We start from the raw sequence: 24526 nt of genomic DNA, 5'->3' as shown, positions 1-24526 counted from the left end.
CAATGAAAGTAAATTTTGTTTCTGATCCCATTTTATGTGTGTATCTCTTTTTGTACAATCCTTTTGTGTATTTCTTGCACTCCAGGGATACAACTTTGCCAAGTCTGGTGAGCTGCTTACAAGACGGTTAAGGAAAATTGGTTTCCAGGCTATGCTGGGGCAAGACATCGGCTGGTTTGATGACCGAAGGAACAGCCCTGGGGCACTGACTACAAGGCTTGCAACAGATGCATCGCAGGTCCAAGGGGTAAGACCTTAAGAATTCTTTTAATGTAAGCACAGATTGAAGGCCTATTTATTTAAAGAGCATGCAAATAGCAAAGTCAGTGTAGGCCAATCCTTCATCAGTCATTTAAGGTTTTGGTGTTTATCACTGAAAGTCTGTGAACTTGGAACTATTATCGCTGCATTTACCTAATAATCAGGATCACAGTTGATTGACAGCTACTGGTGTCTGTATTACCTGAACAGGAACAAAAAATCAATTGAATTAATATCAGTTATCAGTGGAACCGGAATTAGCATCCAGCAGCTTTAATCCAGGAGCTTTATTTTCTTCTGAAGATGAGTTAGCTCTTGACCACAGTGCTAATGTGTTTATTTCAAAAGCATGTCAGGCCAGTATTGTGGCAAGGTTCACCAGTCTTGTTTACAGGATGATATTGTTCATGCTGTATCAAAGCTGTTCCTTTCTGCTTTGATTTAAAGTAACAGCCCACATAAAAAAAAAACATTTGCCAGGACTGGTTGGTGCACCAGCTGGGGATCCAGGCAGCCAGTTTCAGTGTGACTTCTTATTCAGGAAGGGGTCATGCGCACCCCACGTGCTGCATTCCTTAGAAGATGAGGATTAAGTTATGCTGAACTATTAGTGTACCTCACTGAATGGATGCTTTGTCCAAAGTGAACCTTTTCATTTGGCTGCAAAGCAGGTGGTTTTCTAGAAAAAAAGAAGGAAATGTACAGATGTTTCTATTAACCCGTGACACTATTACAAATAATTGTTCTGATTCATCTTGACTGAAGATAACAGATAAGTTTTTAAAACCTACTATTTCTGGAGGTTTTAATAATTTAAAGATGAATGAAAGAAGAGGTTCCCCAAAACCCTGCACTTACAATATTATCAAGGCATATTTAAAAATTTTACTTAATAGGCAGAACTGCAGCTCATCCTTCCTCAGAGATGTTTCCTAGTGATTTAGACACACTTAAGACTTTGTTGTGTTAATATTTAAGTTGCAAAAGGTTCTGTTTATTATTTAATTCTAGATGTATAAATGGTGAGGGCTGAAAAGAGTATTTAGAGAAGCGATTCCCCAAGGAACCAGGGGGACCCATTTCAATACATTATCTTTCTCACAGTCATCAGGAAACATTTTCTCTGTTCTCACTGGAAACTCTGGTGGGTGAAAAGAATGCAGGAGACTTGCAGTCCTGTTAGTACAATGCACAGGAGGCTGTATGTCTGAACTGGCTGAATTCTAGTGCTGTCAGCAGCCAGTGATCTCTACAGTATTTTAATATCATTCAGAGTTTTCTAAACTTCTATGGGAAAAAATATTTAAAAATAATTGAACTTGCAGTTGGAGCACAGGTCAGCCATCTGCATTTCTTTTCTTTGAAGGCAACTGGATCGCAGATAGGAATGATTGTCAACTCCTTTACCAACATTGGGGTGGCCATCATTATCGCTTTCTACTTCAGCTGGAAACTGAGTTTGGTCATAATGTGTTTCCTGCCATTTTTGGCCCTGTCTGGAGCTGTGCAAGCTAAAATGCTGACGGGATTTGCTGCTCAGGACAAGAAAGCTCTGGAGGCTACTGGACAGGTAACTACTGAAAGACTAATTTATATTTGCAGTTGTGGGTAGTTGAAAACCAGACATTTGGGACCATCAGTAATTCAAACATATTGAAACTGGCAATTTTTTTGCAAATAAGTTGCAATGTTTCAGCTTGTAAAACTACTGAAATACCATTGGTACCTCCCTAATCTCTGAAGCACTTACGGTACACGACTTTTCAAATGTTATTGGATGGTAGACACAACTCTCATTTGTTTGTTCTACTTTTGTCAGGATTTATTTAAATGCCCATTTGCTGACCCCTGGCTAAAGCCTTCCTCCCTGTTACTCTGACTCCAGTATCAGTTAGCATCCCATGCCCTGTTAGCTGAGGAACAAATGAGCCTTCTCCCCACTCTTCAGGCTCTCATATTTCTAGCATCAAAAGTGGGTTTTGTAAGCTCTCCCAAAGCCTCATATCTCCAAGACAATTCTTTATCCTATCTAGAAATGATTCTTTCAGATTTCAACAACTCAAAGGCTGGGATGAAAAGGGCACTCAATGCTTCAGCAGTTTTGGCAATGACTGGTTATGTCTGGTGCTATTTTCTAATTTATCTCCCAGTATTGCGTCCAAATAAAAAAGCTTTGTGTTCCTTCACTGTTCCTCAGCTGTGTTAAACATGGAAAAGCAGTCTGAACAATCAAATGCACTGTACCTAATTATCTGCTGCTTCAAGTTGTTTGATAGTGCAACAGATGTGGCCCTTAATTTTGACCAGAAGAAAGACCTGTCTTTCTATATGACAAAATATGTGTATGCTGAAAACACAGGAAATGTCATACCCTGAAACTACTACTGAACTCCAGGCAAACAACAGCATTGTTAAACCAATTTCTGAATAAAATTACATGAGATAAACAGGATTATTTTACCTTTTTTCTTTTTTTTCCTCCTCCAGATTTCCAGCGAAGCCCTCTCCAACATCAGAACTGTGGCTGGGATAGGGAAAGAAAAAAAGTTCATTGATGCTTTTGAGAAGAACCTGGATATGCCGTACAAAGCTGCAATCAAAAAAGCAAATGTTTATGGAATCTGCTTTGGCTTTGCCCAGAGCATAGTGTTCATAGCCAACTCGGTCTCTTACAGATACGGAGGGTTTCTGGTTCAAACTGAAGGGCTCCATTACAGCTTTGTGTTCAGGTAAGAGCCTTATGAGGCCAGGCACAGACTCCTCTCCAGAGGTGTTGGTCTGGGTGGAGCGCACAGCTTCCTGATGGCTGCCCAAGATTGACCATGTCCATCTTTCCTGCAGAGTGATCTCTGCAATCGTGACCAGTGGGACTGCTTTGGGAAGAGCTTCTTCCTACACCCCGAACTATGCCAAAGCCAAGACATCTGCTGCACGTTTGTTTCAACTCATCGATCGGCATCCTAAAATCAGCGTTTACAGCAAAAAAGGAGAAAAATGGGTAAGTGTGGAGATAGTGGAGTAGTATGAGATGTCACTTAGCTCAGCATAAGCACTGAAGTAGCAGTAACAATTTAGAAAACACTGAGGATCACTACTTTACAGGAAGGTTCTTCTATCCATATAACTGATACATCTGCTCCTTTGGAAGCAGTGAGCTCCGTACTGCGCAGCGAGAGTAACATACAGCCTGGCTGTTGGGAATTTATGTACAGCTCCTGTGGATTGCAATAGCGGTAGTTTGGATGACTCACCAAATACATGCTTTCTGTTAGCTATTACAGCCATCTTGTAATGCTTTTTTTTTGTTGTTTGTATAGAAGTTGGGAGTGTTATCAGAAGGAAAAAAAGTTCTGAATAGGACAAAATGAAAATGTTTTCTTTTTGGTCAATGGAAAAGTCAGACCTAGCAGATTAAAAATATGCATTTTTCATTTAGCTTTTTTTCATCTCTAAAGGAATTCTTAAAATATTTGTCACAAATGGATTGAATTGATCAGAATTCACATATTGTTTTAATGTTGCAAAGTTTAGTAGATTAAACAAGCAACTTTTTACACAAATGTCTTTATACAGTCACCAAATCTGTACTTATACAGTGTCTATATTAAAATAGATGGCTAAATAACTTACCAGTTGGCAAGGTAATCCCACTTCCAGTTGTTGCTTCTGGCCGGTGTAGTACAGGGATGTATCAGTAGAGCATCAGTTTAATGACTAATGACTTCACCTTGTAGAACAGCTGCACCAGTAAGTTTCTAATGCCTCTTCCTAGGCTAATTTCATGGGCACTAATATCACATTTTAAATAACAGATGCAAGAAATGAATTTGAGGAGGAGTTATTTTCTACTTTATGACTCAGTTTTGAGCTTGTGATCATTGCAGTGTTTCTCATTTTTTTCACTAGGACGACTTCAAGGGGAGCATTGAATTCCTTAACTGTAAATTCACATACCCCTCACGGCCTGATATTCAGGTCCTCAAAGGACTCTCTGTAGCTGTTAAGCCTGGACAGACATTGGCATTTGTTGGCAGTAGTGGCTGTGGTAAGAGCACCAGTGTCCAGCTTCTGGAGCGTTTCTATGATCCTGAGAAAGGAAGTGTGGTAAGCAAAGAAAACATTATTTGTGTACTTTTGTCTTCAGCAATGCTACAAGGACTATTCCGAGTGTGTCCAAACGTGGAGCCCAGCAGCGTGTCTCTACACATGCAGTTTGGGTTTTCAGCTCTTTCTCAAATGAGGACTGTTCAAACTCTGGGTATCATCTCAGATGTACACAGGCAATATAAGAACACTACTCACCTCAGGTGCAACCTCCTGCATTATATCCACCTCAGGAAATCAAGTTGGTTGCTCCTGTATGAATCATGCAATGTGTGGCTGATGTTGTGGGAACACAAGAATCAAGCTTGACTGAAGCAACGGAATCTGGAACATCACTAAATAATTATATAGTTTCAACATGCAGCTTCTTTGCTGATTATACTTATGTAGCTTTTGCATCTCTTCCTTGTAAAAACTTAAACCAGTCCGGTATCTCATTCTTTGACAAAAACAAGGGTGTCTAACCTGAGGCTGTCAAAGTTCAGCTGGAGTTAAGAGTAAGCAAATGGCTTAGAGTCTGGCTGGATCGCAGATACAGCTGGAAAGTATTCATCACGTATAAAGAGATCAAATGTAGCAGATACCTCACAGTACCTCAGTCTTGCTCGTAGTTTAGTAATAAATCATTTACTTATGCTATAAACTATCTGGGTTTTGCAGTTCATTTTTTGAATGATGTTTTATGTTTTCTCTTATTTCCTTGTAGTTAATAGATGGACACGACACCAAGAAGGTAAATGTACAATTTCTCAGATCGAAAATTGGGGTAGTGTCTCAGGAGCCTGTGCTATTCGACTGCAGCATTGCTGACAATATTAAGTATGGAAGTAACACCAAGGACACAACAATGGAAAAAGTCATAGAAGCAGCCAAGAAGGCTCAGCTGCATGATTTTGTCATGTCACTTCCTGAAGTAAGTACACCCGAGGATTGGCTGCGGGATGGGCTGCTCAGTGGTCACTGCAGAGAGTTGCACCAAAACCAGCTGCAGTGAATATTTTATGTCTTATTTTTACAATTAGAATGGTAGGAGAAAACACCACTCTCTGTTTCTAAGAGCTTGGTGTGAGTTGTTACTGTTTTCTTATGCAGTGGGCAAACATTATGAAGCTATAAATAACATAATTCTAAATTAGGAGAAATGGGAAGATTCTCAAAGCAATTTAAAAGAAAAAATAGGAAGTATAGTTCAGCAGTCAAAGCATTATACAGTGTCAGGAAATACAGATCCTGTTCTCAGCTGTGAGGGTGCTGCCCTGCAATTAGGGTACAATACCTTGTTTGAAGCTGGCTGCTTCTGTGCACTGAACAGGTATTTAAAAGCACTGAAATCATACAGACATAAATCATAAGAACATGAAAGTTATGTATATAATTTAGGCACAAAAATAAAACACTTGTCCAGTCAGCTCCACAGTCACTTTCAGCCTCTTCTCCCAAATTTAGGTCAGGGATTTCTTTTGCTTTAGACAAATCAGCCATCATCTTGCCATCAAATTTTTCAGGCCTGTCACCATACTAGAAAACCATGGTTCAAAGATATCTCTCTGAACATCTGTATCGCTCTTAAAGTATTTCTGTCTTCCCAGATTATTTAAGGAGGAGACAGCAGTGGTCAGAGCTCTGGCCTCTCTCCTCCTTCTTGCTCCTTCAGACTGTGCACTTGTTTCTTTGCAGTAGGTAAAGAACTTCCTTTTGCATATTTTTCAGAAATATGAAACTAACGTTGGTGCTCAAGGATCTCAGCTGTCTCGTGGGCAAAAACAACGCATTGCTATTGCGAGGGCCATCATACGAGATCCTAAAATTTTATTATTGGATGAAGCTACATCTGCCTTAGACACAGAAAGTGAAAAGGTAAATTTGCAGTGATAAGTAATAAGGGAAAATGAATGCAATAGCTTACAAGGTACAGTGCCACATTCTGTTCTTTGGAGACATCCTGTTGCACAAAGACCACATGACCACAGCATTATTCCCCATTGCTAATTCAGCACTTACACTTACTTCTAATGATCTTAAAGTCAACGGCTGTAAAGTCAATGGCCAGCTACAGAGACTTATAAACTGTCATTACAAAGCAGCACTTTCTACGTACTGTGCATACTAATTCCCTGGGTCCCACAGCATTCAGCTGGAATCTTTCATAAGTACAGCTTTTGCACATAAAAACAAACTAAACCACAGCAGAAGTGTATTCAAGCACACAAATGATGAGCCTGGATATCCAATAAAAACACTAGTGCAGGGCCTAAGAGCCGGGTAATAAATTCTTTATTCTTACTCTTTACTCACTTTTCACTCTGCTGCTCTCTTTGTTGCTTTCAGACTGTGCAAGCAGCGCTGGATAAGGCCAGAGAAGGGCGCACCTGCATCGTCATTGCCCACCGCCTGTCCACAATTGAGAATGCTGACATCATTGCTGTGATGTCACAAGGAACCATCATTGAACAGGGCACTCATGATGAACTAATGGCGATGGAAGGAGCATACTATAAGCTTGTTACCACTGGAGCCCCAATTAGCTGAATTACTGTGATAGCACATTTCAAAGACTATTTATCTGTACAGATACTTTGCAGTAGGTATGTGTGTGCTGGTACCCCTCTGTGGTAGAAAGCGTTCTACGGTACTGTGAGTTATGCAGTACCTTTAATCTATGTAGCTTTATGGTTAAGCAATTGATCAGGTACACAGAGGGGACTAAGCATAGGCTACTGCATTCAGGAAATAGTTTTTAGCTCACTGCAGAGGGAGAGAATGCCTGAAAATAGGAAGATGTTCACTGGTGAGCTGGAAAATTGCCACCGCCTGCAGTCAGACTGCACGGTCCCATCCCTCCCCTAATTAGCAGTCAAGGAAGACTCTGTTCTGCTGTTCTGGAAACTGCCAGTTCTAGAGGTAAGCTGTATGAATTAAAAAACAATCCCAAGCACAAAGGTGTATTACTGAAGCATTCAAATTCCTCCTGGTGTTCTGCTCTACAGAGCATTACAATAGATAGGCTCCTCCTGAGTACAAAGCCTTGACCCTTCATGCCACTTCATTCCATGCCTACTTCAGCTGCGTTGCTGGAAGAGGCCAGGTTGCCCTGGGTACAAAGCGAACACGTGGAGCCCTCAGCTTGATGTAGCAGTACCCTTCCAGTAAAACCAGTAAGTAGGTGCTCACAAAGAAGGCAGCTTCACAACAGCAAGGAAATAAATAATTCAGGTGAGGAATATAACCTGGTAAGTCTCAGTTTTCCTACACTCACTGCTCTGATCAAAGCTGCCAAATAGAATTAATATCAGTAAATGCTTTAGATAAATCAATGTAAAATCCTACAGGTAGTTGATTGGCATGGTTATTTAAATTACTTCTATTGAATGGCAGATAACAGGTGAGTTATTTTTTCAGAAGGCACAGCAATGCCTTTGGAAATTATTTTTTACAGAAACTGTGAAGGGGAAAAGAAAAAAAAAATAAATTAGCCATAATTAACCAGCTGTTTGTATTAAGCAGAGCTGAGAAACAGAACAATGGTTTGCTCAGGAGCAACAGAGATCAGGAAGTATCTTCCTCTGCCACAGACCTGTACATGTAGAAGCTTTTTTATAAGTAAGTTCTACTGCGTGTTTTCCTGGAATATGTTACTGAGTAGTGATTAGGAACACTGAGACAAATTACAGTATGACAATTTACATCTTGATTTGGAATAATAGAGTATTAACTGGAAAAGTGATTCTCAGCATCCTGATATCTGCAGCTCACGTGTGTGCAGAGGAGTCCTTTGTACTTTGTAACAAGTCACCCCACAATGGAGTTTGTTATAAAACTGTGCAACAGTACAACTGCTAAAACTTGATTAAAGGTGGAAGGTTGAAAACTTCAATAGGATCCATGTCTTAATTCTAGGCAGCAAAAAGTAGTTTCAAGGTTTATACAATTCCACTTACAGAATGCCTTCATCAGAATCATGTGAAACCACATAATTGACTTTAAAGTGCTATTTTTCCCATACTGAGAGTTATGTATTATACAGACATACTTGCTATCAGAAGGCACTCACGGTGTACAAAAGTTGGTTGCTCCTGCACATTCTTGGTTGCCTCCTCCTGCCGTTTTGTAGCTGTGTGCTATTCAAACCAGTTAAATTCCTGTAGTACCTGTATAAAGGGACTAAACTGCAATCAGAGATCTGACAGCATGAAATGTGATATCTGTCTACTCATAATTCCTCTCTTAAAACTGCTCACATTGTCTATGTATAGAGCATCTCCTACTGCTGGCTGGGACAGAGGGACAGAAGGGTGACTAGACCATCCTTCCTGTGCTTTGTAGGTTATATTCTACTAGGGAATAACCAAGCACAGAGCAAATTGAATGCAGGAGAAATCTTTGTCATAGCTGTCTTTTAGTTCCTCATTATTTGTTTCCAGTCCCATTAGCTTAGTCATACTTGCTTAAATTTTAAAGAGTCATAATAATAGATAAAGTTGGTTTCAAGCCAAGTGCTGTGGGAGAAGAGTTCAGAGAATCACTGAAGATGACAATGGCAGTTACATAAAGCAGAGCACTCCTCAGACTGTTAAAACTTTTTACATGTACAAATAGTCTTAGAAGGCTTTTAAGAAAGGATGTCCCTGTAATTTGTATTGTGCATTCCCAAGGGCCAAAACAAACTATTTGCCTTGTTTTCCCTCTTAAATAAGGTTATTTACATCCCATGGCTAACTGGAAATGCTGACTTTTTCTAAGCTGTATTGCTATCAGATCACACATGCACAGCCCTCATTACCCATTTTATAGCCTTATGCTGCATGTATATTCAGTATTATAAGGATGATATTGCTTAGAGGTTGGGCAGTGAAACTGAATACGCAACAATAGATGACAAATAATGAATAAAAAGGGGAAAAAGGAAAGCAGGTGGCTTTCCATTAGAATAGCATTGGTTCTACATAATAAATTTACAGTTAGCATATTATTTACTTTTGTGCATAAGCCAAACTTACTCTTCAATCCCATTTTCATGATTTATAGAAGCAGTAACTGGATTCTCACATGCGGCTCTTGAAATGACAGAATTAAACTAATTTACACTCGCAGTACAGGAGCATGAGCAACATTCTTGAGGGCATAAGCTGAGTTAGTTTATGATTGACAGCTTTCTTCATTTGCTGCTCTGTACAGGACTATAATATTTACTATATCATATACACATATTTTCAACATCAAAGGTGTAATCATCATTCATTTTTAAAAGTAAAAATGGCAAAAATCACAGTAAAGCAACAATATGTTCTACAGAGTCTAATTGGAACAAATTTTCCTTTATTTTTTTTTTGCATCTGGCTTAAGCAGAAGCTGTTGGCTCAGGAAGCGCAAGAAGATAAACCTATAGAAAACCTTCCTGATAACTGCATTGGTCTTTTTAACAGAGCTTGGGGACAGCCGTACAGTTGTAGGTGGTGTAATACTGTCACACCGTTAGCCAGCAGTTTAGCACACATCTAGGTTTAAAAAAACTAAACATTGTCTATCATTATGTACCACTGAGACCCAAAGCACCATCTAGTTGGCAATGGACAGAACTAAAAACTAGCCAATAATACTTCGCTTTAAAACTTCAGCATGACTCCGAGTATTGTTAGAAAACGATACTGCAGCGTCCTTCATTGCAATGCTTCTAGGAATAACGTCAGCAACTAGTTAATATTTCTGAGCTGCCAAAACCATTATTGAACGCACTGATTTGGGATATACAGGCTACTTACCAGGAGCACAAAGGTGCAGTGGATTCCCCTTGGTTAACATGAGTTAGAACTGTCTTTGTGGAGGGCTCCTGAACAGTTCATATCCTTGCACTGGCAACCATTTGGAAACCTTATCTAATTACATTTCTTATCAGTTCTCCTCATTAACGTGTGGACACAGTATGGAACCAAGGCGACTACAGTCAGAGGCATAGCTGCACTCTTACAAAAAGAGAGAATGTAGAACAAGTACTCAGTATGAGTAGGTATCTTAACAAAGTTATACAGCTGTAGTGTAGCTAAAGAAGCAGCTATGCACAGCACGCGGAAACTTATCTTACAGCTGTTTGTACCTTTGCAGCTGGTGATGAACATTTCAGAATTAATACCAATACCTAAGCCAAAGAATGCACCTAAATTTCTCACCAGTCCAGCAAATGGAGTTGTGTCAATGTTTATCCAGTCTGGATTGGCACACCACTTCTTGGCCTTTGGAACAGACCACAGCAAGTCAATATCAAGAAGCTTGAGGACTAGGTAAAAACCAAGGGCAAAGATGAAAAGAAACAAGTTTGTCTTGATGTACATTCTCAAGCTTGCTGTCTGAATAGCAGGGGTATGCTCAAATGCTTCTGCCACAGCAATTCCTGTGGATAAGAAAGTCAGCGTTACAGGGAACAACACACTAACATTAAAGAAATACTTGTTACAGTGTCCCTGTAGGATGTGACTTTTGAAGACAGAATACACATATGTATCCACACACATTTATATAAATATGCATAGATACTAATGCATTCACATACAAGCAATTTACCACTTCTGTGATAGTTAAAAAAAAGACTCTTCTCTCACTATGTTTGGAAAAGAAGTATTAAATGCCAAGCACCAGGTTTTTTCTGATAGGAGACATGCCTTAGGCCAGACCGCATCTCCCACATAGAATCATAGAATGATCCAGGTTGGAAAAGACCTTGAAGATCATCAAGTCCAACCACAGCCTAACCACAGTACCCTAACTCCAACAACCCTCTGCTAAATCATATCTCTGAATGACATGGAGTTGTCTCTGTCATTTCAGAATTTTTGGATTTTGCATACATGAAGGAAAGAGAAATTAGCAACATTACCAGCAAATACTCCAAGAATAACTTGGTGAGGGAAATGTGTTGCTATGAATACTCTTGAGATGCACACACTGATCTGGATAATCCAAAAAACAGTCCAGAGTAACGACCACATCAGTCTAAGAGGAAAAAGAAAGATGCTTAAAAATTAAGATATTTCACCTCATAATTTACACCAGGTGCATTTGTGTCAAGTTTGTCTTTTAACCGAGCAGAGACAAGTAGAAGTTTAGAATCATAGGACTAAAAACGGGAAGTAAGTACTAAAATACTAGCAAGAATAGTTTAGTTATTCTCTTGCAGCCACATCCAGGGCTGCAAGAACAGATCTCAGTAGTTCCAGATCGTGACACTATGATATATTATAGTGATGAAAGGCAAGTTAAATTAGAACTATTGCCTTGAACATATTTAGCATCATAAAGGCATATTCAAACACAAAGCATCATTAATTTGGTGTAATATAGGGACAACCTCACCAAGCTTGGAAAGCACAGACACCAAAGTAAATACAGGGCTTTCCCACAGAGCTGAATAACATGGTACAGTGCACTCTGCTAGCATTATGTGTTTGCTTTAAAACAGGGTAAGAATGACTACCATGGAAGCAGTACATTAATGCAATAATAAAATAAAAAGACCCAGCATGTAAAAAAATTGTTGATAGAATTTAAAATTTCTGACACTAAGGACCTGATGCAGTCTGTAATGGGAGGCTGATTCAGACAGATCATGATGTAACATCTGTAAGTTATGACATACCAACCTATAGAAATGCATAACTCTTCTTAGTATTCTTTGTCTTCAGCTGAAGTAAATTACAGTGTGGGGTTTTTTGTTTGTTTGGTTGTTGTTGTTTTGTTGTTGTTGTTTTGCTTTTTCAAACTGGATAAAAGCTACTATGAATATTTGGTTAAAAATAAGCCCATTAAAGGCACAACATGTTAAGAAAAATCAGTATGAGTTATCATAATGGGAAGATACTGACCTGTGAAGGGTAACTGCTGATTTCTCTTTCCACCTCACAGTGTAGCTAAGTGCTGCCGTTACCATCACATACCAGACGCAGGAAGATCCCATGGCATGTCCAGATGGGCTCCCTAATAAAATCAAAAAGTTTAAGCTTAAAAATGGTGGCTATAACAGGCATACAAAAAGTTTGTTTTCTCAATATAAATTTTTTAGCAGATTCATCTATTTGGAATCCAGAATATTTGCCAGTAATCAAGCAGGTAACATCTCACCCATCTTATACCAGTGTCAGCCAGTATCCTGATCAGAAAGCATAGCATTTTTCCATGACTTAGACTTGGACTATGGTTAAAAAGTAGAGCATTTAGTTGCTAGCTGAATGCTGATGTCTTTACATAATTGTCATAATTCTACAGCATGAGTTGGTCAATATTATTTTTCCGTTGCCACATAAAGAATATGAGATAACAAATCTGAAGAATTTTTATTTTTCCTGAAGCAACACGCTTACAGGGAGTGTGCCAAGCTGCTGTATTTCTTTCATATACAGCAAGTTATGGCATACCTGAGCTAATGGCATTGAAAACAGCTCCACAGATCCGAGCAGCCAGAGGCCTAATTCAACAACTACTGACACTGAAACTTGAGCTGTTACTCTGTTACCTTGTTGTTATAAACACTGGAACTCCTCCCAGGGTTTGCAGCATATAATGTAAAAGTTACATATCCATAGGCTACTTCATATTTTTAATACCACACAAAATCATCGTAAGTCACATTCTCTGCTTACCCCCAAAGCCAACATATGTATTAAATGTTTCAATGCAATCTCCAACATTTCTTACCTGGTCCAGTTTCACATGTTATAGGAAACTGTTCAAGGCATGGACTGGACTGATTGGGATAAATCATTGTTTCGTGCACCCACCAGTAGGGACGATGGCCAAATAAAATCCTAACAAAATAAAATGAAGAAGAAATGCAATAAAAAGGTTTTTTTATGTAACAACACCTCAGCAAAGCATGATAAATAACATTATGACAAACACAAAGGTCTATACTGCCCAAACTGCTGTCTAACAGTGCTATAGGTTCTTGTCTATGCAAAATTTCATTTCAGACTTCTCTTAAAAATCTTCATTGTGAAACCTTACTTTAAAGTGATGGGGGAAAGTCTACCACTCCACCATCCACAGAACACATCCCAAGCTTGAGGAACATACAGAATCACACAGAATCACAGAATTCGCTAACCATCATTAGAAATAAATAGCAAATTTTAGAATAAATACAACTTCTTACCATTTAAATATGAGGTTGAACCAATCACCAATGACTGCCACCCATATCATTTTAGTACCAACCACTTGGTTGAGCTGAAACCAAAGAGGAAAATAAAATGAGAATATATTCCGAGGATCTCCAACATGTGACATAAAATTAAGGAAATCCTGGTAAGCCCTGTAGTCTCTCTGTAAATGCTGAATGATAAGCACTCCATTGCTATGAAGGAGATCCATCTTAATCGATTAAACTGTACTTGAAATATAGCAAAGCTCCTTTAATCTTAAGTTTCTAGTGAGGGAGAATAAGAACCATGGAAGGGAGCTATTAAAAAGCGAGAGAGAAGGTGATTAATTCTGCCTTTATATTGTATCGGTGTGGCATACCTGGCCATTCCTGGAACACGTGGCTCTGAAGCTCTGAGTCTGTTAGCACTGCAAAGCTTGTCTGTTTGCAAATTTTAATTGGAGGAAAGTAAGTGAAGTACATGCTGATCAGCAGCAAATTGTGGGGAAAGTTTTGTGGGAACACAGCGCGTGACTTATGTAATCCTTTGTATGAACAGTTGGAACATGTTTGCTTGAATTTTTTCACAGTTCATTTCTCTGCAGGATGGACATTAGTAACGTGTATACCTCATTAAGTTTTGCCTGTATAAAGAAGAGAAAGAATACGCAGTGATGGGTCCTTGCAGAACTGACATTAAAACTGTACATCTCCATTTGAAGTAGAATTTGGCTACCATACTGCACCCAATACACAATGCATTTTTAATCAAAGAAAAAACAACGAGCATCCATACATTAACCATTCTGTTGGACACTAGATTCATCTTTTAAAAGGCAACTTTCTCAAAGCTGTGAAAAAGAATTATTTCCTTGATGAGGGAGGCCCTGTTAACCCCCATGCTGCAGACGATGCTTACCCTCCAAACAACCTCATTTAGCATTGCCATTCACACACATTGCTTAAGTGACACAAGTGCTACACACCTGTCCCAAAAGGAGCTGAACCTGCCCAATTGCAGCACAATGTGTGGTCAGGGAAGTCACATGGAACCATTAAGTAGATTCAACAAGCAAGGCCTGATCATTAAATGGACTTAGAAGACCTCTCTTCCTGACACAGACTCACCTTTACTTAGCCATTAATAGTTTGCTTTTAGAAACACTTTACCAGGTGTGAAACCTATATCGCTTACTGCTACCAGCTGCACTGAACCACGCAGAAAACTGATGGTTAAAAAAGAGCATGAAAATTCTATGAACTGTTTCTGAATAACTATAAAAGTACTTTTCTGTACATTGACTAAATTGTTCACTTAGTTTCAAGGAAAATCCTTTGCATCCTTTTACTACTTCTGGGTACAAAAATACACCAGGACATCTGCTCAGGCAGAACCCTCCTCCTCGGGCAGATCCACTCAGGCACTCCTTTGGCTCTCCAGATGTTTCACATACACAAAGCCTGAAGGAGCACGCCTCAGCAACACTGCAGCGAGGTACCCTCTTCAGGTACAAATGCTAGAGCCAACATTCATTTTAATTGAAAATATTCTGCTGCTGATTCGTATGCTGATAATTATCTTTCTGCTTAGATAGAAAGATAATCACATCGGAATTAACGAATACACCATTATGCTCTTAACAGGTAACAGCAAACATATGAATAAACTTTAGTTTTCTCCTACATTCTTCTGACTGTTTCTGCAGCTCCTACATTCAGATATACAAGAGAAGTCATGTTTATAAAAGATGGGGTTTTTTGGGAAAAAACCAACCCAACAACACAGCAAGTCCACATCTGACAAACAAAAGGCAGGAGGGGTTGGGAAGAGGTAAGCAGGTTTCTGCGAGATAGGCAGCTCAGGTGATGTTGCTGCAGTGCCTGGAAGCTCTCACAATCCTGCCTCATCCAGCTGATGTGTGGGTCACTGCTGTGGCATCTGGCAGTCCACAAAGGGCTGAGATACCCAAGACTTTCTGAGCTCCAGCAACCAGCAAAGACAAGACAGAAATATCTACTGAAATAGAGCATTTAACAACTACTTTGAACTCTGGGAATGAAGAGCTACTTCCTCAATAGGCTTTTCCTTCCTATTCTGTGCAAAGCACTGCAAAATGATCTGTAATGCTCCCAGTCTTTTGAACTGCTCAAGATAATATATGAAACAGAACTATTTGCTGTATTTTAGCAAGTGGAAATGCAAGGAAAACTAGTTATCTGCATAAAATGGTAACAAAGTAATTCAAAACGTGCTCTGACATCAAAGATTTTGACATAAAAACCCTTTAAAATCGTTTCTGCTCACATAAAAGGATTTTAACTGGCTTCATTTTTTCCCAGATAAGCAAAAACAGAGATTATAAAAAACATTCTATAATATTGATAATAACACAGAAACAAAATCACGCTGATGAACCACAGGAGGAAGAACAAAATGTTTACAGCTACTTTACACCTACACCTGAGAGCAAACATTACATAACCAATGTCAGACGTTGCAAAGCAAATGTTTGCAAGGGAAAGAAAAGCCGTCAAAGCAAACATCTTCTAAATCACTGTTAATGGGAGCCTATGTACCAGGCCTAAATTTCTGCTACATTATGTTTAGTTAACTGAACAGTAACGTTAATTTCCATGTCGGTGTTTTCATTGGCACTGGACCAACTACAAGGATTGATTAACTAGCAAAGCCTCCACACAATAGCAGACAGCTGTTTTCTTCAGTAAGGATATTCTCCAAATGGAGCCACTGAGAAGATGTATCTTAATTTCATATTTCAGAACAGAACAGTCTTTCAAGCAGCTCTTACTTTCCTTCCATATTTCACGCCCTCAAGCACTCTGTTGGACCCAGGACCCATGATTGCTCTGGTGAACATGAAATTCTTGTGGACTGGACTGACCAGTGGAGTTAGCAAAAGCTAACACAAACTAACTGCTTTCTCTTGGTTCTGACACCTTAATCTGATCTTTCCTTACTACTGTAATTCTTCATTCCTTGGTATAAACTTAACTATGCAAATAGAGGAAACTACAGGAACTCCCATTTCCAACACTAACTGTGAGACTTTAATATTGTATATATTCCTGTCTGCTTGTACATGTAATGACGTCTATGGTACAAACAAAACATAGAATATGGTTCTGGCATGTTCCTGAAACTATCAAAGCTCAGGGATGTTATAATTTCAAGTATAAGGAAATACATTTTTGGTACCACAAGCAATCTAGAGTTTAAGATTGAGTAAAAAGTATAACTTAGCCTTCAAGTTCCATAAACTGCAGGAAGCTGTGGAGTTAGGACCCATTAGGACAAAAACCTTCACTATAATTTTTTGTTCCCTTTCCAATAAGATCACTCTTGTCTTATTTATTAATTGCCATTCCCTGGCCTCTGACACTACCCCTATCAACAGCAGCCCACTGAGATTAGAAGCCTGGCAAGCTGAGTCTGCTTATGAGCACCAGCTCCTCAATTTTATGTTCCCTGAGCAGGTTCCATCCGAGCTGCAGCAGCTTCCTTGCCTTGAGCTGAAGCTCTCACCTAACCTTGTCTTCAGCACCGCAATATCAGGTCAGGACTTGCAGCCAGCAGTATAATAACGCTACAGATTTTTGTTGGCAGAAACATGCCCCTCAGCCTGGTTGCAAGCATCTGTCACCCGCTGGTGCCACAACAAGTTTAACCATGTTACACGCACATACACCGAAAAAAGAGCCAGAAAAGGGGGAAATCAGAACAATTGCACTGCCTGCACCAGATCTCATAGGGGTACAAGCAAGGTAAATCACTGTCAAAACTTCATTCCATGCATTACTGCAATGCTTGAATATGTCAGACATTTAGAAAATAACACATTTTAAAACAAATTCCTGGTCCAGAGTTCGTGAGGGTTAGTTTTTGATGGAATCAGACTGTTAAAAGACATTCTAGGTTAGGGCTTGTTTAGATCAGTTGAATTTGCATTTGCTTAACTACTAGGTTTAGGAAAATCGCATATTCAGACAGTTGCCCAAAGAAGAAAGGCAGTTGTGTCAGGAGCAACACTGAAATGTTACACTGGCAGTGTTCACTCAGGTGTAAGGTTGGGTTGCGAAAAGAACAGAATCATAGAATCAGAATCATAGAAGAGACCCCAACGATCCACCAGTTTCATCCCCGCTGCGAGCAGCGCTGCCAGTCAGTAACTGAGGCACTACATAAGGCTGCTAAAGGCCACAACCCGCCCACAGGCCCCGCCCCAGCCCCGAGGCCGCCTCCCACCGCCCGGCCCTCACTCCAGCCGCCGCAGGAAGCACGGCCGGGCCAATGAACGTTGCGCTTGTTGCGGGGCGGCAGCCGTTAGAGAGGCGGGAAGGCGCCGGAGGTTCGAACTCGGAACTCGGCTGGTCCTGCCCCGCACGGAGCGTTGTGTCCGGGAGGGGACAGACAGCTCGGCACGGCCCGCACCGCTCCGTGACGGGGCAGACGGAAAGGAAAAGGATAATGGCAACTCACGGGAGGCGATAGCTGCCCCGACTCTCACTCCTTAACGCTGGGTCCAGCTGCTGGGGTTGGCTTGCGTCTCGGCACAGTGTTTGCTCATACGCTGTAGCACCATGTGTGCTGTAAAGACAGAAGATGAAATTACCGTCGTCGAGAGGGAAGTGAAAGAATTTTGGACTGAATTGAAAAGCATTTATGGCGCTGAGCAGATCAATCAGACCTTAGCGCTGAGAGACTCGTGCAAGGAGTCCATAAAGCTCCTTTCAGGTAAGAACGCCGTGTGTTCGTGGCATCCTGTGTTCTCCTGTTACCTCAGTGTTCATCAGGTAACTGCGGGCTCTTCCTTACAGAGAGATGGTCCAAGAAGCTGAAAGAAGGAGACCTGATGATTGATAAAATCCAGGAGTACAGGAATGGTACAGTATGCTGTTCTACTTATTGTCTCACTTTGCTAACATTAATACAGCTGCATGTCGCACTTCCTGTTTTAAAAGGTAACTTGCAAAGCTGGAATGAAGCTAGAATCAAAGCCCATTGCCTTCAGACACAGGATGGGAACTGGAGGTCAGGAACTATTTGCTGCAGGACGTAATTGCTCATTCAGAAAGGATAAAGACTAATTAAACGTTTTCTGTATAGTGTTTTCATTGCTCAAGAATGAACTGGTGATTACACTCAAAACAACCAAGTAAAGTTAAATGTTGTTTGGCTACTTATGCCTCTGTTAATAAAATACAGTCAACAATCTTGGACTAATAGCTCAAAATGTAGCAATTGAATTTCAGAATCTCAGGGAAAAATTAGTTGCAACATGTAATATCAGTGAGTGTTTCCTTACCTGCGGGGTTTCTGCTGAGCAGTTTGTCTGTGAAGATCCATCATCCTCACGTTTTGTAGATGTTACCAGTTCTGGCAGCAGAAACATCCTCCATGTCACTGAACTGTCAGAGGAACTTGCTTCTCTGTAGCTATTTTTCTGAACAACTTTTACTCAGTGTTGATGTTTGATGCTCGCAGTCATGCTGACTTTTCTATCTGTTGGGGTTAGCATGCATTTCACTACATTTTATTCAAATGAATCATCACAAACTGTACAGGCAATTACTAAATAGTGGAGACCTAATCAATCAGATGTAAATGTTTGTATTTTCTTGTTTCCTGTCAGAGATTCTCCAGCAGAACAAACATATATCAGAAAATGAAAAACATTTGACAGAAATAAAATCTAAGCTAAACCAGGAAGAAGAGCAAAAGAAGGAGCTCACTGACAGCATCCGAGAGCTTAAAAAAGAGCTGATGAAGAAAAAGGAAAGTAGGTAGAGTTTCTTAACTAGAGGAGGAATTGTTTTCAGTGCTGGCTCTTGATGAGCTTTTCTGCTGTTGAAAGTTTTGCTATGCTTTGCTAACCTTTACCTTCATATTTCTGGTGGTTTTTAAAATTCTAGTAATAGCTTCTAAAAACAAAGCCACTAAGGAGAAAGTGGAACAACTGTGCAGGTCTAAAGAGTTGTTTGAAGAGCGGCTTGGATTGGAAATACGCAGAATTCATAGTAAGTTATTGGTTTCTTTGGTTTCCAAATGCACTGATATAATCTGGTTAACACTGTATTATACAGTAAAGTTGCATCTCACACAACTGAAGAATTACTTCAAATTAAATTGCTTCTCTAGTGCATTACATTGAGTCATTTTCCTTTCATTACATTTGCTTACACCATTTATCACTGCCAATGTGCGCTGATTGAGCAGCAGGCATAGTCTGGGCCTCTATCTGTGTCACTGTGTCTCAGTTGCTTTTGTCATGGAAGAACAGTTCAGATATCTTTGTAACGCTGAGGAAGCAATGGTTAGTAACTGCCAACTGCAAGTAAGTCTCTCAAATGGCAAAAGATGGTATATTAAAACACATCTGCCTTGCAAAGAGACTAGGTTTGCTGAATTTGCAAGTATTCTAACTGTATCTTAATACTTCATTTTGATTAATTGCTGAGGTTCTCCATCCAAGGTTAATGGTGTTAATGAATTGTTTGTTTGCTTTAGATGAGCAGTTACAGTTTATATTCAGACATATCGACCACAAAGATCCCGACAAGCCGTATATGTTTACCCTTTCCATAAATGAACAGGGAGATTATGAAGGTATGTGAATTTTAAGTTCTTTAATATGAGAACAGAATCTGATGTGCATATTTGAGAGACAACTATAAGTACAGTTTAGTTGTAACCTTCTAACTTAAGAGTGAAAAAAAAAATGCAGCATTAATATGTTCTTAATGAAGTTACTCTTATAATGGAAACGTATCTGCTTACCTGCACTGTCCTTCACTTGTGAAGTTGCTGTTTTCTTTGTACCAAGCAAAGCAGGAGAGAGATGCGGGGACAGATGGATGCTCCAGTCTCTCCGTGCCCCTGGGTACAGACAGTAGACTTCATTTTCCATTAATTTAAGACCAAACTGTGTTGAAGTTTATCACATGCTGGGCTACATCAGTTTTCAGTATGCCCACCTGCAGTGCAACAAAAATGCTTAGGAATGCATTTCAGTCTTTGAGGCAGGATGCAAATTGCTACAATTGAAGCAGGAGCACAGAACCAAGTGGGAGGTCTGGAAATAAAGGAAAATTGTGTTTCTTGGAAGCTTTGTCTTCACTGGAAGAAAATATTTTAATAGATTCTTCAAAAATAATAAGTGAAGGTAAAACACAACACAGGCTGCCATCTACATAATTCGTAAGTCTGGAAAAAGCACTAATACGTATACATATACTTTTAATAAAAGTGGTCTAATTTTTCCAAATCTTTCTTGTTTTAGTGACTTCCTGTACTCCTCCTCTGGACTGTATATCAGAGTTCCAGCTGAAAGTGAGAGAAACGAACAATTTTTCTGCATTTATTGCCAACATCAGAAAAGCCTTCACTGCTTTATCTTTTAAACAGACTACTTAAGATTAGCTCATAACTGCTTCCAGTTAAGAAGCACTTTTAATTTTCCTTCCCGTGCTGTGAAAGTATGTATTTGTCTTTGTCTCACTCTCATTCTCTAATTTCTAAATAAAAATAATGAAAACAGTATTATAGTCCAGTGTTATAAAAGGACATTTTGGATAATTTTGGGAACAACATTATACTCAACTACTTCCTTAACTGAGTGTCTCTAGACACGTAAGTATGGATCCAGAAGCAAACAGCTAAGTTTTCATTTAAGAGGTTTATAAAAGTTGAGTAATGTGTTATTTCTGTTTGTTTTTATTATTTTGTTATTACTCGTGTGTTGTTGGTACTCCTACCACCTTTCTTGTAGTAACTCCATCAATGTTACAAATTCCCATCCCTTTTGACTTCTCACTAACTGTCACCCTCCTAGTGCAGAATGCCTGAATTCATTTTCAAGCTTGTTCCTACCCTTCTCCATCTGCCTGTGCTACGCAATTCTTAGCTGCAATGGAAACATCTAAATATCTAACAGCTTTTAAGTACAAGCAAAAAGGCACTATGCAGTCACCTTATTTCCATGCTTTCAAGTAGAACTTTCTCACTAGGAGTGTACAAATTGCTTAGGTGCACTCTGAAACATGTCATCTTCACAGGGTGAAAAAAACACACTGAAAAAGGCTCTAACAAAGACAAACACTCAGAATTACTGCTGTTTTCTTTTCACCTGCCATCATTTCTTCTTTTCATGTTCATTCCAGGCATGAGTAGTTGGTTTATGGCTTCTAATGAAATTACTTTGCCAAGATCATTCTGTACAGAACATAAAATAAATGACAAATAATTCCTAGGCATGTACATTCCAATGCAGTATCGGCTAGAAGAGATGTGCCTGGTTGAAAATATTCTGCGCACACCCCTAAAAAAAGCACTGCAGTTTAAAATGTTTATTGTGTGTAATTTAAAGCTTTGCAACTCCTTTTGGAATTTTAATAATGTATGTTTGTATTCATCAAGGCAAATTAGATGAGATCTTGCTTCCCTCAGAAAAAAGCTAGGCATTCCAAAAGCAGGTAAAGGCTAAATAGCAATATATTTGTTTCCCTTACTGCAAAACATGAAGTAGAACTCGCTTGTGACATCTCTGAAACAGCCTATCTGCTAGTTGAATATTTGTCATAAATGCTTAAAACTTCTGTGCTTTGAGCAATTGCACTTAAGCCTCATACGCTGGAATGTGTCAATTTGGAATTTCATGTTCTGAATTTGCACAACGCATCTTTATACAATAATAGCAGGGCCAACTAGGATAATAATATATTGACTCAATAGATGCAATTATTGGGACCCCAGGATACTGAATAACAGACAGACTGAAATTTCTTAAAGAGCTTATTCAGACAAGCTTTTGAGCTTAAAAGCAAAATGCAGCTCCGTGACTATGACACAGTCATCCATCTCCCTTCAGCTGGGAGTGCTCCATCTTTCAGTAGGATCACAGCTATCTTGATCCAGAGAGATTCTATTTTTGCAAAAGTCAGAAAAGGCTTTTTTAAATTTATTTTTTATATTTAAAATAGGTAATGTTCCCAGCCCTAAATACTGCCTTCTCTTTCAAATTATCTACCTGTACTCAGCTACTGAGGCTTAAGTTTGAAATTCATTGACCAGCTGCTACTAATGACTACAGAGAAACTTCTAATGCACATCAGCATGTATGCTCAGAGCCTCATCAAATTTATTCCATAACTGCAGAAAATCTAGGAAAAAGTGTTGGATTTAAAATATATTAAAGTATATTAAAAATTCATTGTGAATTTGAGGGCAGAATTTGAGACAAAATATTAAACATTAGTGTTTTCACCATATTCACCATTAGCTCGCTGGAGGTCAGATTTGAAAAGAAATTGCAATACTTTAATAGTTGTTCTGGCTAACAACAGTTTTATTATACAGCTACTCAAACAAGATTGGAGGTGGTTTGACTGAATTTGATGTTTTCCATAACCCCCCTTGCACTTTGCTAGACTTTATAAAAAGCAAATGTGCTTCTCTATCACGTTTCAGTTGTTTTATATTACTTACTATCTTCCCTAATGCTTCAATAAACTGAATTTATTCAATACCCTGAAATTGTCTAAATTAGTCCCACTGTTATAATACCCTTAAATCACTATGCACTTATTTGTGAGTGATTCAAATTTCTGCTGAACTTGATATAACAAACCTGTGCATACATAAGTCATTTAGTCCCACTGGCAGATTACAGTACACATTCTAACATTATGAAAAAACTATACTAGATAATTATTGTAATACTCTCTTACCTTTTTGAAAGAAAAAGGTGCAACCCAATTACACATTAGGCTGTACTGCTGAAATAGGATTCTATGCCTGAAAGGTTTTGGGAAACAGCTTTGATTGCCAAACAATGAGAATTCATTCTTGTACTTATTATCTCTGATCAGTCTAAAAATTATCCACAAAGAACACTTCAGAATCTTGAGCTCGTAAGCAAGTTGTTCCAGAGGTACTGAAGCCTGGCTTCCCACAGATCTGTGTTACTGTCCTGAAACTGCCATTTCTCTTCACTGCAATATCTCATCTCTTCCTTACAATCTTCCTAGTGAGTGTGAGCTTGCCCCAGTCCTCAGTTATGCTATTTTGTTGCCTGGTTGGCTGCTGCTAAATCAGAAGGATAACAGTTGTTCCCTTTCCACATCTCAGTGTGGAACATGGATTTGTGGCTCTCCCCTTTACCTTGCTGTTGATTTTTAATACACTGTTGAAACACCAGTAGCTGCAACACTACTTGATATTCATATTCGAGTTAAGCATTAAATTCATAAGTTTTTAGAGATACTACATTATAATTTTTAATCATGTAAGTGCACTGTTTTTTTCTATAGCCTTATGGATATTTTAAAGTGCCTGTGCACTGAAATGATAAATTGAAACAAGATGCAATTAGTGTTAATCCACTTTTCCTTTTCTCAGATCACAGCATGTTGAACAATGCTAATTGCTATTGACCCACTGCTTGGTAAGGAAACATGCACTTTGCCTGACTTGGCTCAATACATTCTTTTGCACAGAGTACTGAATCATGGGCCCAGTTCTTCAGTGTCCTGTATCTTCTGCACCAGAGCTTCAGTTGGAATAACTGTCTCAGCAGAGAAAGAGGCCTAATGCAACTCCAAAGAGTCTGCTAGATCCCACTCCTGGGTTCTGGCAAGCTCTGTAACCACTTCTCAGCCCCAACTTAGGCTTCAAATTTGGAATTTCTATGAGAAGTAAACAAGCAGCACATGGATTTGTCACTGATCACCTGGCAGAATTACTAAACCCAAAGCTCCTTAATGTATAACACAGTGAAGATTTGAATATTATCTGTGCAGTCAATATACACACATCAATTCCAAAAATATCAGACTCAGAACTGTTTCTTGTTCCACTGCTCTGGCTTTATGATGTGAATGATGTAGCAAGCTCCGGTCTAACAGCTTCCTGTACTATATTTGCCTGATGGCATTTCTACAGTCTCCTCATCTCCACTAAAACAGTTCTACAATGGCTCTGGTTTTTAATTTTGCAGGTAAAACAGTGTGTCTGAAGCA

General features: G+C 39.3%; 3 protein-coding genes across 11 annotated transcripts in view; 2 read left to right on the top strand and 1 right to left on the bottom strand.

The window, feature by feature from the left end:
- Positions 1–8239, top strand: part of ABCB11 (ATP binding cassette subfamily B member 11) — a 48309-nt gene extending 40070 nt beyond the window's left edge. For all 8 annotated transcript variants that reach the window (XM_015868574.3, XM_085552426.1, XM_015868571.3 and 5 more), the window contains 8 exons: positions 86–247; positions 1628–1831; positions 2749–2990; positions 3103–3259; positions 4168–4365; positions 5072–5278; positions 6076–6222; positions 6694–8239. In XM_015868574.3, coding sequence (XP_015724060.2) covers positions 86–247; positions 1628–1831; positions 2749–2990; positions 3103–3259; positions 4168–4365; positions 5072–5278; positions 6076–6222; positions 6694–6894 — 1518 coding nt within the window. In that variant the 3' untranslated portion in view covers positions 6895–8239. The remainder of the gene's footprint in view (positions 1–85; positions 248–1627; positions 1832–2748; positions 2991–3102; positions 3260–4167; positions 4366–5071; positions 5279–6075; positions 6223–6693) is intronic.
- A 1441-nt stretch (positions 8240–9680) lies between these two features.
- G6PC2 (glucose-6-phosphatase catalytic subunit 2) lies at positions 9681–14136 on the bottom strand. Of its 2 annotated transcripts, none has more exons than XM_015868587.3 (5): positions 13505–13771; positions 13048–13157; positions 12219–12330; positions 11234–11349; positions 9681–10750 (listed from the first exon to the last, which is right to left on the bottom strand). In XM_015868587.3, the coding sequence occupies exons 1-5, from the start codon at positions 13720–13722 to the stop codon at positions 10239–10241; spliced, it is 1068 nt and encodes a 355-aa protein (XP_015724073.1). In that variant the 5' UTR covers positions 13723–13771; the 3' UTR covers positions 9681–10238. The 2 variants fall into 2 exon arrangements, with proteins under 2 accessions (XP_015724073.1, XP_085408571.1); XM_085552445.1 differs by lacking the exon at positions 9681–10750 and adding an exon at positions 13873–14136 and having other exon boundaries at positions 10781–11349; positions 13505–13578.
- A 3700-nt stretch (positions 14137–17836) lies between these two features.
- Positions 17837–21048, top strand: SPC25 (SPC25 component of NDC80 kinetochore complex). Its single transcript, XM_015868597.3, has 6 exons — positions 17837–18245; positions 18329–18394; positions 19144–19290; positions 19424–19528; positions 20019–20117; positions 20791–21048. The coding sequence occupies exons 1-6, from the start codon at positions 18092–18094 to the stop codon at positions 20922–20924; spliced, it is 705 nt and encodes a 234-aa protein (XP_015724083.2). The 5' UTR covers positions 17837–18091; the 3' UTR covers positions 20925–21048.
- Positions 21049–24526: the final 3478 nt, after the last annotated feature.

This window comes from Coturnix japonica, chromosome 7, assembly GCF_054131305.1.
Source record: "Coturnix japonica strain WE chromosome 7, WE-NBRP24, whole genome shotgun sequence".
Classification (NCBI taxonomy): domain Eukaryota; kingdom Metazoa; phylum Chordata; class Aves; order Galliformes; family Phasianidae; genus Coturnix; species Coturnix japonica.
This window is presented reverse-complemented; position numbering and strand designations above follow the sequence as displayed.